Source organism: Protopterus annectens, chromosome 17.part0 (assembly GCF_019279795.1).
Source record: "Protopterus annectens isolate FY-2018-M chromosome 17.part0, PAN1.0, whole genome shotgun sequence".
NCBI lineage: Eukaryota > Metazoa > Chordata > Ceratodontiformes > Protopteridae > Protopterus > Protopterus annectens.
Genome location: NC_056751.1, coordinates 36,680,038 through 36,697,075, shown reverse-complemented (window position 1 = coordinate 36,697,075; position 17,038 = coordinate 36,680,038). Strand labels below are relative to the sequence as shown.

The following is a 17,038-nucleotide window of genomic DNA, read 5'->3' as shown; positions in this document are numbered from 1 at the left end:
AATGCAGAGATCTAGGCAGTGGACCACCTCCACTTCAAAACCAGGGAGTTCTAAGCCACCCCCTTATGGTAAGAACTCAAAATGACTCACTTCCTCCACCCCCTCCCTCTGCCCACCTTCACTTACCCCTAGGAAGAAAACTCTACTTTCACTCAAGCACCTGAGCCACCATTACCAAGGACCACTGGGTTCTGAACATTGTGTCTCAGGGATACAAATGTTCCTTCCACACCCTTCCAACCCCAAAAGGGTTCCCAGATCTAAAACCAAATCAGTGAGCAGAGGCTCAAAATCAAATCCTTTCCCTGCTCTCTATGAGGGCAGTAGAGCAGGTTCCTGCAGAACAGATAGGCCAAGGTTTCTACTCCAGACTTTTTCTGGTACCCAGAAAAGAGGGCACCTGGCACCCCATCCTCGATCTATCCATTCTAAACACCTTCCTGGTGATCACAAAATTCAAAATGCTCACCCTCCAGCAGCTGCTACCCATGCTCTCCAAGGACGCTTGGCTAGCCACCCTAGATCTAAAAGAGGCCTACCTCCACATTCCTATCAGAGAATCATGCAGGAAATATCTGCTCTGCAGGGCAGGATCTCAACACTTTCAGTTCTCTGCGCTTCCCTTTGGCTTATCTACTGCTCCCAGAGTTTTCACAAAATGTCTGGCTCTGGCCATTGCCTTTTGCAGACAAAGAAATATTCAGATTTACCCATACTTACACAACTGGCTTATTCAGGCAGACAGCCAGGAAAAGCTGCTCAAGCACCTGGCCTTTGTAAAGACCCTCCTAACCTCCCTAGGGTACACAATCAACGAGAAGAAATCCAAACAGGTGCCTACCTAAAGGATAATCTTCCTGGAAGCAAGTCTGGACACAGCATCCGAGATGGCATACCTTACACCAGAGAAACAAATTTTCTTGACAGCCTACTTCTCTCAACTAGCCACCAGGCCCCAGATAACTGCAGAGAAGATCCTTCAAGCTCTGGGGTTCATGGCATATTGCATACTACTCATTCCATATGCCAGACTGCATATGAGGAAACTTCAGTGGTACCTAAAGAGCCTTTGGTGTCAACACTCTCAAGACCTGGAAACTCTTTTACCTATAATTCCTTTCCTTCGAAAAGATTTTCTTTGGTGGACAACAGCATGCTCCCTCAGCAAGAGACTACCTTTCTCCCCACCCCTTGCCACCCAGGCCCTCACCAAAGACACATCAGACTATGCTTGGGGTGCACACCTGGATGGCAGGTGCATACAGGGCCAATGGAGCCCACAGCAAATCCCTCTGCACATCAGTCAAAAAGAGATAATGGCAGTGCAGCACGGCTTGATAGCTTTCAAGCCTCTTCTCTCTCCAGGGGCTCTCCTGATTAAAAACAGACAACACCATTGTGATGTGGTATATCAACAAGCAGGGAGGAACGCACTCCTACCCTCTGTACAGGCTGGCCATGACCCTTTGGGGGACAGCTTCTGCCATGCAACTACACCTGTTGGCACACTTCCTACCAGGCTCTCTCAAATGTCTGGCAGACCAATTAAGCAGAAATCTTCTGGACCCACATGAGTGGAAGCTCGACATAAGTGCCTTCACCCTAACCCTGGATTACTTAGCTGACCTACTACACAGTGGCCTCTCTTTCTCCTCTATAAAAATTCATGCCTCTGCTACTTCTGCTCATTTTCACACTGAGCAGCCCCTTTACTCACACCCTTTGATCAAACAGTTCTTAAGGGGGGCTAGCAACTTGAGGCCACCCAGAAGGGCACCAACACCAGCTTGTGACCTTAACTTTGTATTGGAAAAGCTCATCCTGTCCCCTTTCGAACCAACTTCTTCTACTAAGCTAAAATTTCTCTCCTGGAAGATAGCATTTCTTCTGGCCATCACTTCAGCCAGAAGAGTCTCTGAGCTGCAAGCACTCATGGCTGTGGAATCCTTCAGCATCTTCCATGCAGACAGGGTATCCCTCAATACTAACCCATCCTTCATGCCCAAGGTGGTGTCCAGTGTGGCTCTCAACCAGTCTATTCATTTGCCCACCTTTTCTCCTCATCCCCAGAACAAGGGGGAAAGGATTCTTCACTCTCTAGATGTGCACAGACAGCTCAGATTGTATGTAGACAGGATTAAATCCTTCAGAAAGTCTGATCAGTTGCTGGTTAGCTTTGCTACAGGGGCAGAAGGCAAAGCCATCTCCAAACAAACCATTTCCAAATGGATAGCACACTGCATCCATTTCTGCTCCAAACATCATGGAAAGCCTCCCCCCAAGGGGGTCAGGACACACTCCACCAGAGCAGCCACCACTACTGCAGCTTTCATCAGAGGAGTCCCCACCAGGGACATCCTGGAGTCTACCACCTGAACATCTGTTCACACTTTTACCAAGCATTACCACCTACCTCTCTTCTCCAAATACAGGGCAGGGTTTGCCTCTGCAGTCTTGCAGGGCATCCTAGCCAGCCCATAGTTTCCTTGACTGCCTCCACCCATTTCCTCAGCTTTGGGAATCAACCCAAATGTGATGACTGCAACAGTGAAACATGAAGAACATAGTACAGTTGTGTACACTTACCATAAATGTAGATGTTCGAGTGTATTCACTGTTGCAGTCCTAGTTTCCCTCTCTCCATCCCCCTTTCTTCTCTTTCTCCTTTTATTACCATTCTTCCCTGTTCTCCTTTCCTTACAAGGGACATATTGGTATTTATTTTCCACTGGTGGGGTTCTTCCACCAGAATCTGGCCTCCTACTTGGGGGCTCCTGACAGATTAGGGCAAGAAAAACTGATGTAAATGTGTCAGCTGCCTTACATTATACTACTGACGACCTAACATCAGTCCTCAAGAGACAGCAACCGATGCAGAAATATTAAGTCTCTCGTATTCGGGCCAGCCGAGGGCTACCCTGGCAGGGATAACCCAAATGTGATGACTGCAACAATGAATACACTCAAACATCTACATTTATGGTAATTGTACACAACTGCACTTTCTAGAACTTCCAGTGAGGCACAAGATCATAATAACCAACTCATGCAAAAAGGACCTCCAGTGGTGGATTTACTCTTTATCGGTATTTCAAGGCCATCACTTTATTCCCTCTCATCTCCAAGCCACGGTGACAATGGCCGCTTCCCAGATAGGATGGGGGGGCATTGCCTTCAGAAGAGGCATCTGGCAGCAATACGAGGTTCATTTGCACATGAACGTCCTAGAGATGAGGGTGGTGCTTTTGCATTGCAAGCATTTCGAGACTCTCTCCCTCTGGGAACGATAGCAGTTCAATCAGATAACATGTCTGTAGTCTCGTACATAAACAAGGGGAATCAGACCTTAATCCCTTTGTTGAGAAGTCCTGAGGGTCTGGCAATGGGCAGCAGCTTCCACCTGCTTTCTGATAGCAATGCACATCCCAGGGAAATCCAATGTACTTGCAAACAAATTGAACAGAGCCATATTATTACCTCACGAATGGTCCCTCAATCACAAATTTGCAGAAGAGATCTTCTGAAAGTGGGGTCAGCCTTCTGCGACCTCTTTGCTTTGCCCACCAATGCAAAATCCAGCAACTGCTTTGCCCTTATCCCTCCTCCAGGGGAGTCACCAAGGAATGCACTTGTTCACGATTGGCCCACAGGACTTCTTTATGCCTTTCCACCTATTCCTCTAATCCCCAAATTTCTGCCGAAAGCAAGTTTGTTAGAGATGACATTAATCCTAATCACCCCCTATTGGCCTCAACAGATTTGGTTCCCCTTCCTCCAGCCTTATGTTTCGGATGAACCTTGGATTCTGGGTCCTGTTCCAGACCTTCTGACTCACCCATCAGGAATGGTTCATCCCAGTCTGAACAATCTCAAACTAACAGCTTGGCTGCTCCAGTTCCCTTGATTGCCAAGTTTCCTCTCCTATCGTTCCCAATAAAGCATTTTGTTATCTTCTCATAAGTCATCTACACGTAAACTGTACTTTTCAATGAAGGTGCTGCAGCAGCCATTATTAGAGTAAAGTTGGCAGCAATTTCAAATGTTCATATAGGAGAAAATTCTACCAATGTCATGTCAAACAGACTTTGTAAAGCTTTCTTGAAGGGAACTACTGTGCTAATACCCCCATATAATAACCCATCCCCACCTTGGGATCTGAATTTTATATTGTCGAACATTTTCTTTCCTCCCTTCGAGCCGTCTGCTACCTGTGACTTGAAGTATCTTTCCTGGAAAATACTCCTATTAGTGGCCATTACCTCAGCAAGGAGGCTCTATCTGCCAAGCCACCATACCTGGTATTTCATAAGGGCAGAGTTTATTTACACACCATCCCTTCATTTCTGCCCATAATAGTGTCTGGAACTAACCTCAGTAAATCTTTTGAGTTACCAGTATTCTTGCCAAACTTCCAAAATAAAGGGAAATATTCATTACATTTACTATTCATTACATTTACTGGATGTTCACAGACAATTACGTTTCTATCTCCACAGAACTGCAGAAATCAGACCAGCTATTTAATTCTTACTGTTTCATCAAGAAAGGCCTACCAGTATCCAAAGTTACCTTATCCAAATGGCTTTCACAATGTATTTCATTCATTTACAGTTCTAAAAACAAAACTCTCACTAGCCCTTTTAAAGCTCATTCCACTAGGGTGATAGCTACTTCTGCACCCTTTCAAGCTAGGCTGTCTTTGGATAATGGCTATGTTGCAGCTACATAGGCAAAACCTCATAGCTTTTTTTATCATTACAAAATGGATGTGGTCTCTAGGAGTAGAGCATCTGTTGGATTTATGGGTATGAGGAATATTCTCCCATGAGCCACCCAAGAATCAAGTAGCTTGGGACATGGTCACATCAGTGAGAATAAAGGCGAGATTGACAACATTACATAGAGAAGTTATGTACTTAGCATAATGTTCCATGTGTGTTGTCCATGTCAACCTGTATTCTTACAACCCACCCTCCATGCTCCCTGCCTGTACTCCAAGTAGCACTAATTGGATGTTATAGGACTCTGTAGCCTCAGAAATAATCTTTTCTATTAACCCATGAAGGCTGTACCTCTAATATGAGTTATCAGGGGCAAACAAGATCCGAGGGAGTTAGGGAAGGGCATTATGGGTAAGGTTGAATACCCATGAGCTTTGCTGATTGCCTCAAGCTTTTGTAAAAGGCCGAGATTGATCCAGTGGATCAGATCCGACCCGTCAGTGAGAATAAAGTTTGAGATGGACAGCACACATGGAACGTTATGCTACGTACATAACTTCGTTTTGCTTCCTCTGTTTGGTTTATCAGTTACTTTTATGAGTTTACAGTCTCTGACATAGGGCAGGAACAATCCCTTAGTGCCTATGGATTGTTCTCACAGTTGCCACTTCAGCCCTTTAGTCAGCAGAATCACCACTTATTTTTCTTTTAACCGTCCATAGATACAACTATATTCAAAGCCGAATAACTGAATGTTAATTGTGATCCATACTGGTCTCCTGTAACAATAAAAATCTGTGGGTTTCACTTCCTGACAGCCTGACAGGGATGTCCGTACCTGTTGTTAAGCTCATTCTCTATTAACTTTCAATACCTTTTAGCTCATTCATAACTCTTCTTAGTTCAGTGGTACATACCTTTAATTCCTATAGCCTCTTAGATCACTAACCTGCTCCCCTACAATTTGGGAACAGCATGTCTTCTGTAACCCAATATTGAGCTCAGAAACTTTTACTTTTGTTGTGTCTCTCTCCTATTTTTTATCATTTTCCCTCCACTCCCCATCATGTTTATCACTTCCTGACCAATGTTTTTATATTTTGCTGTGTTATCCCCCATTGTTTTTCAGTCCTTTCATGTGTCTCCAGTATCTTCTGTGTTGCAATGTTGTCTATAAACTGTAATCCCTCAGTATATGTATTATTATTTGCTTTTGTAATTACCAGCTGTTCGATTCTAAAGTAACTAATTTTCATTAGACAAGAGTACAGAATCAATCAATAGAAAATTCAACTGCCCCTCCCCCTTGCCCCACAGTGACAACAAATTCAAAACAAATGTATAATGTATAATCACAAGTTTTTATGAAATCAAAACATATTATCCTCCTTTTAAACATGTTAAATTTATACATCTTCCAAGGTATAACTGGGACCCAGGTACAGGATCCTTGGGTTGTGTTTGATCATTCTGCAAGTAAATATTCTTACCTGTGAACTCTGGGAAGAAAAAATCCAAATCACTCTGTATTCCATCAAGTTAAATTCGCATGCCCATCTTTCCAACATCTTGTTATTCCCAAATTTACTGTTTCGGTAGAGGGAAAAAAGGAGCAATAAAGAAAGGGGTAAACCCGATATTACCTGCAGAGCACCTTGTCCTCTTTGCTTTCTAGTACTTCCTTAAATGGCGTTACAGTTTTAGGTTTTAGTAGATAGGGAACTATCACTCTTAACTTTGATGTTTGTCTTACACTAATAAATAAATAATATTCCAGCACTTTGGATTTGCTGATTTAAAATCGTATTAGACTGTAATCCCTCTTCGTTAATGTACAAACCTTCATTGATAAAATTCAAATATAGTGCACCCAAATAATTAATGTAGTGACCATTTGCTGTAGAATCTTTAAAAAAGTGGCCTCTCCCCTTTTCCACTTTTAATAATACTTCTATTAAATGCTTATTACCATACTTTTAGTCCACCATGCTCCATATGTCCGTAATATTAAACTTTTTTTCCATTTATTTGAATTTCTCCATAAGAATGGTCCTATGCTTCTGTGTCAATTTCTGCTTGAACATGTGAAAATTAACCAGTGCATTATTATGTTCTTCATCAGGATGGTAAAGACGCTGTCTCTTCTGTTTGAGTAGCAGTCTGGAAGTCCTCTTGACTCTGCTGCTGAAGTCTCTTCCACTTGCTAAGGATCCAGAAAAGGGTTTGCATCATTCAGAAGAAATATCCTGAAAGTAAGCTGGATACAGAAATTTTAATTTCATTGTCCTGCAGAGTTGTATCACCAAGATAAGTCAGCCCGTTTACCTCACAGTGTCTGCAGTGTAGTCTTTTTCAGTAAATACGGTCATTAGAAAAGCCACCTTTGCCCAGTTTCCAAAGCTGAGAATGAATATGTCTTTTCAAGGCACAGGTGGCAAATCTCACAATCCTTTGTTGAGTTCTCTTCAAGTTAGCAAGCTTTGTAGGGACATATATCCTATGGGCACTCCTGATTTGAATTTCAGAACTGGTGAGATCAGTCCAGCCTATGATTAAAGTAATCAACAAGATCACTGGATCTGCCATTCTTCCTCCCTGGAATTCCAGCTAATCAGTGATTGCTCCAGCAAGCTCTGTCCTCCAGCTCTCTTGAGACAAATTTCCAGCTGTTCTAACTGGACCCAGTTGTCAGCCACTAGTGAATGTTGTATATCCCTGTGTAGTTTGGATAAATCATCAGAGTGCTAGCTGAGAGCTTGTTCCATATTCTGCATCCTATACTCAGTGCAAGTTATGTAATCATCCAATTTTATAGCTGTCATGTCTAAATTTGCCACAGTTAGATTTACCAACTGGTCTAGGTCCTGCTTTGGGATCATGTGAGGCTCCAATTTCTTTCCCAGTATCAGCGGTAGTCATGCTAACAGGACAGACAGTTGCTTTATGTGGTACTTTTGCATCCACAGAGTCTTCTTCATTTGCATTCTTCTCTCTAGCCTTTCTCACAAAACTTGTCATTTTGAAGACCAGAGTGTAGTTACCTCCTACTGGTTACCATTTTAGGTTGGGGTTCTCTTGTGCTAACAGTAGCCATCCATAACTAGAAGTCCCAGGGCCATTATTTATAACCTAATCCCCTTTACTAGTGGCAGCATAAGTACTTGCATCATCACAAGGACTACCTATACCCCTCCATCCTTGCATGCATAGTCCCATTACATGCAATGACAAGGGCTGACATCAGTGGTTTGGATAGCCACGCCCTTCCCAGGTTAGATGGGCATGACAATCCCGCCTGCCGGTGTTAGATGCCCAAGTAGCTAATCAAACTTTGGTCATCTGGGGTGTAGTTGGGTAATTACTCTAGGCCACTGGTGAAGGTTATGTTTATAGAATACCTCTCAACCTCTATGCACAAGATAAATGGGCAGAGCCAAGAATAATAATATAAAGGCCCAAAATCAGGGACTGATTTTAAACATTACTTTTATAAACTTAGAAAGTTGCTAGAATAACAGGTAACATACAATTTCTGATGTTTATAAAGTTTGAAACTCAAATACAGGTCATTGTTTAGGGACTTCAGTTCTAAATGATTTGCCAGAAATTCACAAATTCTATGTGGGGCTGACCAAAAATATGAGACAATAATCTGGACATTCTTCAAAATTCTGGAGAGTTAAGAGTATGCTTTAGGGGTTGTTAATCAGTCATCTCCGAGAAAGAGCTATGTATAAATGCGTTTTCTCATGATCCACCATCCCAGTTACTTCAAATGTCGTCACCCTTTGATTGTATGGTAAATTGGTATCCTGATTTTTTTCCCCTTTGTAGTTTGAATTTGAATTTATTTGTTTAATGGGTAAATAAGGTGGTCCTCTGATTTTTTTTTTCAGCCAGACTTGTGCCACAGGGGCAAGGATAACTGCAGTATACATCAGCAGTTTAAAGTAACCAGTCAACCAGTATGCATTTGAGATGGGAAGAAAGCAGATTACTCACAGAAAAGAAATTCTGTAGACATGGATGGGGAGAGCATGCTGACTTCTCGCATAGAGTAACTGGAGGTCAAAATTGAATGCCAGACCCTGGGGTTTTGAGGAAGTTTTTTTATTGTGATGGTCTAAGTTTTTGACTTGTGTCTTGTTATGAGTGGGAATCTGTAGGCATTTTCTTCTTACATGTTGAATCTTTGCAACTTTATTTTACATAGCCATCTTGTCTAGGTATTGACTGAAATGGCCATTTTAGAGTAATCCAGAATCTTGATTCAGCCCTGCATAAATAAATAAAATATTCCAGCTCCCTTGGTGGAGAGAGCTAAAGTTTTGATTATGACTCATGTAACCCAAGTTTAATTAGTAGCTTGAACATCTGTTAGAACTTGTGCAGAAGAGAGTGGTTAGGTTTGGGCTGCTTACTTCTCTGTGGTGGGAGTGGTTAGAAGCATGCTGTCTGTAATGGAATCCTCAGTAGTGATCAAGTGGTCATGTTGCCTGCTTTGGGAGAGCAGGGCTATTACTGTACCACGTGTGAACACACATCTCAAGGACCATTCCATGTCACCCCCTGGAAGTTACAGGCTTACACAGAGGAATTTAGGAATATAACTCGTGAAGTCATTCTCCCGGAATAGCAGTGGCAGTTGTCAGGCTCACTGTATTGTGTGGCATTTGAATTATCTGTAAAGGCCAGCTATTGTTCAGCTTTGCATTCCATAGAAGATCCACATAACTGTGCACCGTACAAGTCAGACTCAAATTAATTTTAATTGCTTTTCTGCAAGAGACATTGAAACCCACCTGGCCAACATATGACCCTTCTTCTCCCTCTGCTTAACCTTCAGAACACCTTATATGTCCCCATGTTGGATTCTTCTTCTTTTTACATGGGATTAATCTTACTACTGACCCATCTTTTGGGGTCTTGGGGATGGGCTGAGTGGCTGAGCAATTGTTACTAAGGAGGGCTGGTACTTTTCATTTGCTGACCTTATGCACCAGGTATAACCTGAGAAAATCACATTTTGTGTACAAATTCAGCAGCCTGGCATGCATTTTTGTGCCTAGTGTGAATCTACCTTAAGAAATGCTAAGTGAATAGGTCCCAGCCCTTTTACTCTTTACTTAACCAAAGTTGGCCTTTTGCCTTCTCTAGTGGATGCTTCTGCTGTGAAGGAAACCAACCCCTTTCCCTAAGATAGAAGAGCCAGCTGTTAGAGGGTGTTCACTTCTTTCTCCCCCAGTCTAACCCTTCCAGCAATAACCTCTGTTGTCATACCCTAAATACTGGTATAGCTGTCTGGCACCTTACCATTGCATTATCAGACCACAGATTACCCTGTTTTATTTAAATAAAATGTGATTTTTAAGTAAAAGAACATTGGAAGATTGGAATTCAGGGACATCAGGTTTCTGTAACCCTCCTTTCATAGTTCCCATTTAGATGCTAGTCTTTTGCATATGAGCACTATTACATATTGGGGATAATTTTTCCACCTCCGTTATATCTGTTGCTTAATACAACTGTCTGAAATGTTGAAGGAGTAAGTATTGTTGTGGCCCTTTAGGGGTAATATTATATACTGCAAAGATGAAAGTAAATGACTAGTCTTTGCACAAGGAGATCTTGATGTTGCAGGATGAAATTACCTTTCATTTATGCCTAAAATCCTAATGATGCCTTGAGTTTTTGTTGCCTTAATTTTAATGTCAACAATTTTCTTCTGTGCAGCCAGTGCCTTTTGATGATTTTACTTTTATTTGCAGGTTGTAACTGTGTATGAATGTCTGTCTGAATGGGGGCAAATACTTTGTGCAATCTGCCCTAGCCCTAAGCTGGTTATCACTGGAGGAACAAGTACTGCCATCTGTGTTTGGGAAATGGGCACATCCAAGGAAAAAGCAAGGATGCTTACTCTTAAACAGGTAAACTGAAGAAATCCACTGTCTGTGAAATTGTTTTACTTTGTGGGTTGTACAGAAGTATGTGATAATTCCTGCATGGAACAAACACTTCATAGTATCTGACTTTGACAGTGCTTGAAAACCTGGCCTTCCGTGTACTTGCTCAAACACATTTTAAGGGTGTCAGTAGAACCTTGATCGTTTGCATAATTAGTTAACTCATTCCAAATTGGAGCCATTAATTCTGCAAATTAGGTCATTTTACTATTTGTTTTATTTCTAATTAGTGTAACTGTGACATCTCTTAATTGTAGGGATCAAGTTGATGTAGTTAAAGTCAGATAGGTAGACATGTTAACATTGCAGGTAGATAATCAATGCTGAAAGCATCTCGGATTTGCCATCCCCACTGTGCTCTTTCCAAACTGCTAGTCTGAATTTTTGTTGTTGAGTCTGTAATGCTACAGTGTTATAAATGTGTAAAATAAAAAGAATTAAGCAGGAGAATCATTAGTTTTGCATTTTTCTTTCCACCCTTCCATCATTGTTACTTTCCAAGCCCTCGTGACCTGTCCTTGCCAGGTCCACCAGCCACTAATGCCCTCTAGACTTATTCTGATGATTGCTGGAATGGATTGAAGGCAGTAGGGATTATCATATCTGAGCTTCCAACCAGGCAGTCTTATTTGGGCTGCCCTGTTTCTCCCCAGAGCCAGATCATGGTCAAATGGGGCCCTAGGTAGGGGGAATGGACATACGGCTTTACTGAAGCTCATTTCAGTGTTCATGGAGAAGTACGTGTGTTTGAGAAAAGAAGTTGCTTTGTGTGCATCATACTAAAGGTGCACACACAGACAAAGTGTGTGTCCTTAAAGAACAAATGTAAAATGTTTTTGTTTTGCAATTTTTTTTTAATAGTTTAATTGTTGCGGCTGCCCCCCCCAGCTGGCAAGTCCTAGGTAACCACCTAGGACACCTAGTGTTGGATCTTACAGATCATAGTCAGGGCTTTACCCCTCTACACTGCCAGAGTGGCACCGGGAAAACCATTGATGATTAACTCACATTTACAAAATATCTCAAGAATCCTTATAGCTGTCAGTGCAGTGTTTGGAATTTGCCTCTTATTTCTCAAATTTCAGTCCGTGATGAAGTTCAGTTCTTCATAGTCAGTTTGTTTGTGTCGTCCGCTAATGATTGGCAGTAGAGTTTTATGTGCTGGCTTGGCACCACCACTGCCCAAACAGTCTCAACTGGAATTAATTTCTTTTCCATCTTTATTACTGCAGACAGTTTACTTTAATGCTGATTTTATTTATTTGACATTTGTTAACTGGGTTAGTCCATCTGAGCCAGTGGCCCGTTTTCAGTGGAGACCCGAGGATAAAAGCTCCAGCATTACAAACACACAAAGATGACATAGTAGGAAATGCACAAAAACCCAAGGAAAAAAAACTGCAACATTATAACACAAACAAAAATTACATATATAGTAACCAGATGAAACAAGTAACTGACATTAATGAGACTTAAATACAAATTCAAATAATACATGTAAGTAGAGACAGTATTGACATATCTTTCCCATTGTAACATATTGTAGTATTGACTAGTGAGCAGAGCAGTCACTGAATTTTGATATATAGACAGGAAGTGAAAAGAAAAGAGTGGGAAAATGCAGATTGTGGAGGATTTTGACAAGGGCAAGCTTTTGAGTTAAGAAAGTAGTGGTTGACTTCAGTTTTGAAACAGCTCGAACTACTGCTGCTATGAAATGTAAGGTGGTAGCCTATTCCATGCAAGAGACACTGAGTGTTTATAGAGGAGTTTACCAATGGTTTTGTTGGGTTTATAGATGTCAAGAAGGTGCTGGTCAGAACTACAAAGAGACCGAGTTGGGGTATAAGGGGATACTAAGGTAAAAAGAGATGGGCAGGCTGGAGGTTTGTTGATAAGGGCGTGTCAGCTGCAGATGGGAAAGTAGTAAGAGCTGGTGGAATTCCAGTCATTGAAGCTGTTTCAGGGCAAGGCAATGATGGGATTTATAAGGTTGGTTACAGGTGAATCTGGCTGTTGTAAGATTGTTCCAGTTTGGAGAGAAGGTTAGACTGGAGATGAGTAAGGATAGGGGAGGCAAAGAGGAAACATGGAAGGAGGTAAGCTTGGGCAAGGGTGGGTTTGGAGTTAGGAGCAAGAAATATTTTATTCCAGTAGAGAAGACCCAGTTTCTGGTTAGTTTTTTTGATACAGTGTTGAATATGGATGTCAAATTTAAGTTGGTCATCAATTATTGTACCCAGTAACTTAGTGTGAGGTTTAGCTTTGATGAGGGTGTTAATCTAGAGAGGAAATCGTAAAGGTGGATTGAAGGTGGAAGTGAGTTTTGGGAAGAAATAGTAGAAGCTTAATTTTTTGGGGTTGAGTATAAGTTGATGCTCTGTGAGCCATTTTTCCATGGATGAGAAAGAGTTTTGGGTGAAGTTTTTGGATGTTATCAGCACAAGAGATGAGTAGAGTCATCGGCGTATTGTATAAGGGAGGAGGTGTTGCAGGAGGAGTAAAGATAATTGGTGAAGATGTTGAATAGGAGGGAGCCAAGGATTGAGCCTTGAGGGACACCAGTTTGGATAGGTAGGAAGGGGGAGCAAGAAGATTGCCATCTGACAGACTGGAGCCTATTTGACAGATAGCTTGAGAACCAGTGAATAGTAGAGGGGGAGAGGTTTAGATCAGTAAACTTAGTAAGTAGCTTGGAATGGGAGACAGTTTCAAAAATTTTAGAGAGGTCAAGAAATAGGCAAGATATCAGGAGTTTTTTGTCCCTGGCTTCAGCAGCAGTGTAAGTGAAAGACAGGAGGGCAGTGGAGGTGCTGTGGTATGGATAATATTGAGGATTAATTTGTTATTAAAACATACACATCTAGATGAAGCATGACATACTGCAGTCTAATCACATCTGTGTGTTCACTGTGCTCAGCTTGGAGACCTCATTATATTTAAGACTGTATTTCTGTAAGTAAAATAAAATCACCGATTTATAGGTTATAAGGGGAAAAAGACCCGAACAGAACCTTGTGGTAGTTCTACACTGAAAGCCTACTCTTGATCAGAGGCCTGCAGGCATTTTTTTCAGTTGCTGAGTTTATTACTGCAGTGGTTGGTCTACTCTATTCAGGTATTGTACAGTTTCATTATACTTTAACACCTATATTCTTAAACTTACACTATTACTTTCATTGATAGTTAAAACACTTAACACTTTTCCAGACCCTGTCACTGAATTTGTTATAAAACACTTTATTACAGTTGAATGTTGTCACTTAATTACCTATACTGCTCCATTCCTCTCATGCATGCTTCCCCTTGGAAAATGCACTTTGTGTGCCTTGTTTACTGACTGTAGAGGTACTTAAAAGCCCGTCATATTTCATTCCACCATCTGTATCACAGTATATGCATAGTAAGATTTTTTTTTTTTTTTAGCCTGGTAAATTGTTGACTTCTGATAGAACTGTCTGACAGGTCTGTTTGCATTCTTTTTGATTGCCTGTATCTGTGTCCTTGAAATTGCATGCTGCAGAATTGGATTCATTACTTGTCATTCATTATTATAAATTGGCTGCTACTCTGTAAAGCAGTACTATAGTAGTAGTACTATTTTACAGAGTACTAGTACTATAGTAGTAGTAGAATGCTCTTCTTGCATTAGATAACTCTGACATTAGTCTGTGTAGTAATGTTTACTGGAAAGTATGGTATTTGTAAGGAGGAATTTATCTGGCTGATTGTGATTCTAAAAAATTGTTTCTTAGTCTTAGCTGACCCTACCTATTCCCAATGAACTTTGAGCCCCCCATCCCATCTTAACCCATTTATTCTCCAACCACTAGTGTCCTAGGATATCTGCCAAAGAAAACAAGAGCTATCAAACATGGCTGATATTATGTAAGTGTTTGAAGATTTTCTTTGAATGCTCCTATCACCTCCTGGAAGGTGTTGAGCAGTGCCTGCAGCATTGTGTGTTTGTTGGTGTGTGCTTCCACAAACCCATGTCACTGCACTTCTTGGGACGGTCATGCCCCAGCATCCCTAGTGCAGGAGCTGAAGTCATTAGTTTTCTGCTAGGCGGAGCTGTTACAGTGTGACTCCACCAACACTTTGTCCACTCTTCCTGGTTTACTTCTTCACTGTGTGGGCCAGTGTTTAAACTTTAGTCAGTTGGAGCATAGTTAGGACCAGGACCTCTGCACTGTGGAGTTGGCATATGATACTCAGTTGTTTTCTTAGAATATGTTAGTTGTTGTGTCTTTCGGCTTTTCCCGGTTAAGGGTTGCCACAGTGGAACTCCAGTCCGCTAATGATTGGCAGTAGATTTTTGCGTGCCGAGTTGACGGCCCTGACGCACAACCTTCAGCAAAGGTACGCCCATTCACGCATGTCTCCACACAGAAGATGCTCTAGCTGAGAATCGAACAGGACAACGTCTTACTGTGAGGCGACAATGCTACCGCAGCAAATATGTTAGTATAGAACATGAAAGCTGAGAGAGAGTTTCCATCTATGAAGCAAATTCAGCAGAAGTATCTTTTTACATTTGCACTGAATATACATACAAAAAGCGAAGAGGTTATTAGGCTTAGAGTGTATAATAACTTTTGAATTTAGCATTCCTTTCTTGATGATTCCAGTCATTTTAAGATGTACAACAATAGGGACTTTCATAAAAGAATACTTTCTATAGTGCTTTTTATGTGTAATGTGTCAGTCTGTTTATTTTATGGGTTCCACTGTTAGTCATAGGATACTGCATTTTAATGTCTGACTAGCTAACACTTTTATGGCATAGCAGTTGAAGCATTTGGTATTTGAGGGTATGAATAACAAGATATGGCACATCACTGTCAGCTCTTTCAGCTTTACTTTCAGACTGCAGCAGTAAAATGAAAAGCAGATCAGATGACACATATAGGGATTTGAATGAGTCTAAAGGAGCCAACAGTTTAAGGATATACGTTTCAGAAGCAAAATATTTTCTCACTTTTTTAATGCATTTTCTCACCTTTTGAGGTAGCTGTACTTTCCATATGTCAAGATGTATGACAGTGTGCATATATAAAGTAGACAGTTTGATGCATATTACTGTCTAATATCAGATTGCTATATAACTTTTTGTTATTATTATTATTATTAATAATTTCATTAGATGCATCACATACCAGTACTATAAAATCTTTGAGTGATTTTCAGTTTTTCATTATCTGCCTATATATTTAACAGACTTTCTTAGCACTTTTCCAGGCTACAGATATTTAGGGAATTCTGCAGTGTGCAGTTCTGATAACAATGTAGTAAGAAGTGCTTCTTGTGTTTATGGGGGTGGAAGTAAAAACTAGTTTGTCAGTCTGCAGTCTATTACAGGCCTAGCCAATAACCAGAGGTCAGACTCAAACCTTCTACTTTGTATCTGTCAGGTAAAGATCATAACCATTATGTCAAGAGTAGATTGTCCTTTCTTGACACCTTCCTTAGGAAATGTCTTTTGAGATACTACTTTGAATAGCTTTCTGCATGCTTCTGTGAGTACCTTAACAGTTATTAACACAGTTATTGAGACATACCTGTTTTGAACAGATAGATGCCTTCTGTTGTTAAAGAGCATTTTCCATCCACATTGAAAAGAATGGTGGTGCAGCGGTTAGCGTTGCCGCCTCACAGCAAGAGGTTCTCCGGTTCGATCCTCGGCTGGGGTGCCTTCTGTGTGGAGTCTGCATATCCTCCCTGTGGTCACGTGGGTTTCCTCCATCTGCTCTGGTTTCCTCCCACATCCCAAAGACATGCTGTAGGTGGATCGGACACTCTAAATTGGCCCTAGGCATGAGTGCTTGCGTGTTTGTGCCTTCTGTGGAAGGTTGGGCGCCGGGCTGGCAACTCGACACCGTAAAACTTCACTGCCAGTCATGAGCGGACAGGTGATCCACTGTGGTGACCCCTAACCAGGAAGAGCCGAACAAAGAAGAAGATTGAAAAGAACATAAGGCCTTGGCTGCTCACATTGCTTCATAACACTGTCCAATGGGTACTTCTCACTGGAACTCAGATGAATTCTCACTCTTCCTCCGCCTTTTGGAATTGACAATTTTAGCATGTTGATCACAACAGAATTTCAATCTTGATGTATGTTGTTTCTGTTTGGCACTTGGATTTGATTCTCAGGAGGAGAAAAACTCCAGAAAAGCAAACGAGCAACTATGGTTTTCTTACAGTTGTTGGTGACTGTAGAACGAGTTTTCTGGAAGTGGCAGCATTTTTATCTTTTCATTTTACTGAGTAAGTAAAGATGTACAATCAAGAATTCTACTTTTCAGTTCTTAGCCCATCAGTAACAAAGCAGGCAGTAGGCCAACACCTCAC

At 41.4% G+C, this 17,038-nt stretch overlaps 1 protein-coding gene across 1 annotated transcript in view; it reads left to right on the top strand.

Annotated features, from left to right (window-relative positions):
* WDFY3 (WD repeat and FYVE domain containing 3) overlaps positions 1–17,038 on the top strand; it is a 5,086,165-nt gene that overhangs the window by 4,816,612 nt on the left and 252,515 nt on the right. Inside the window, exon 58 of the mRNA XM_044059488.1 lies at positions 10,490–10,648. Coding sequence (XP_043915423.1) covers positions 10,490–10,648 — 159 coding nt within the window. The remainder of the gene's footprint in view (positions 1–10,489; positions 10,649–17,038) is intronic.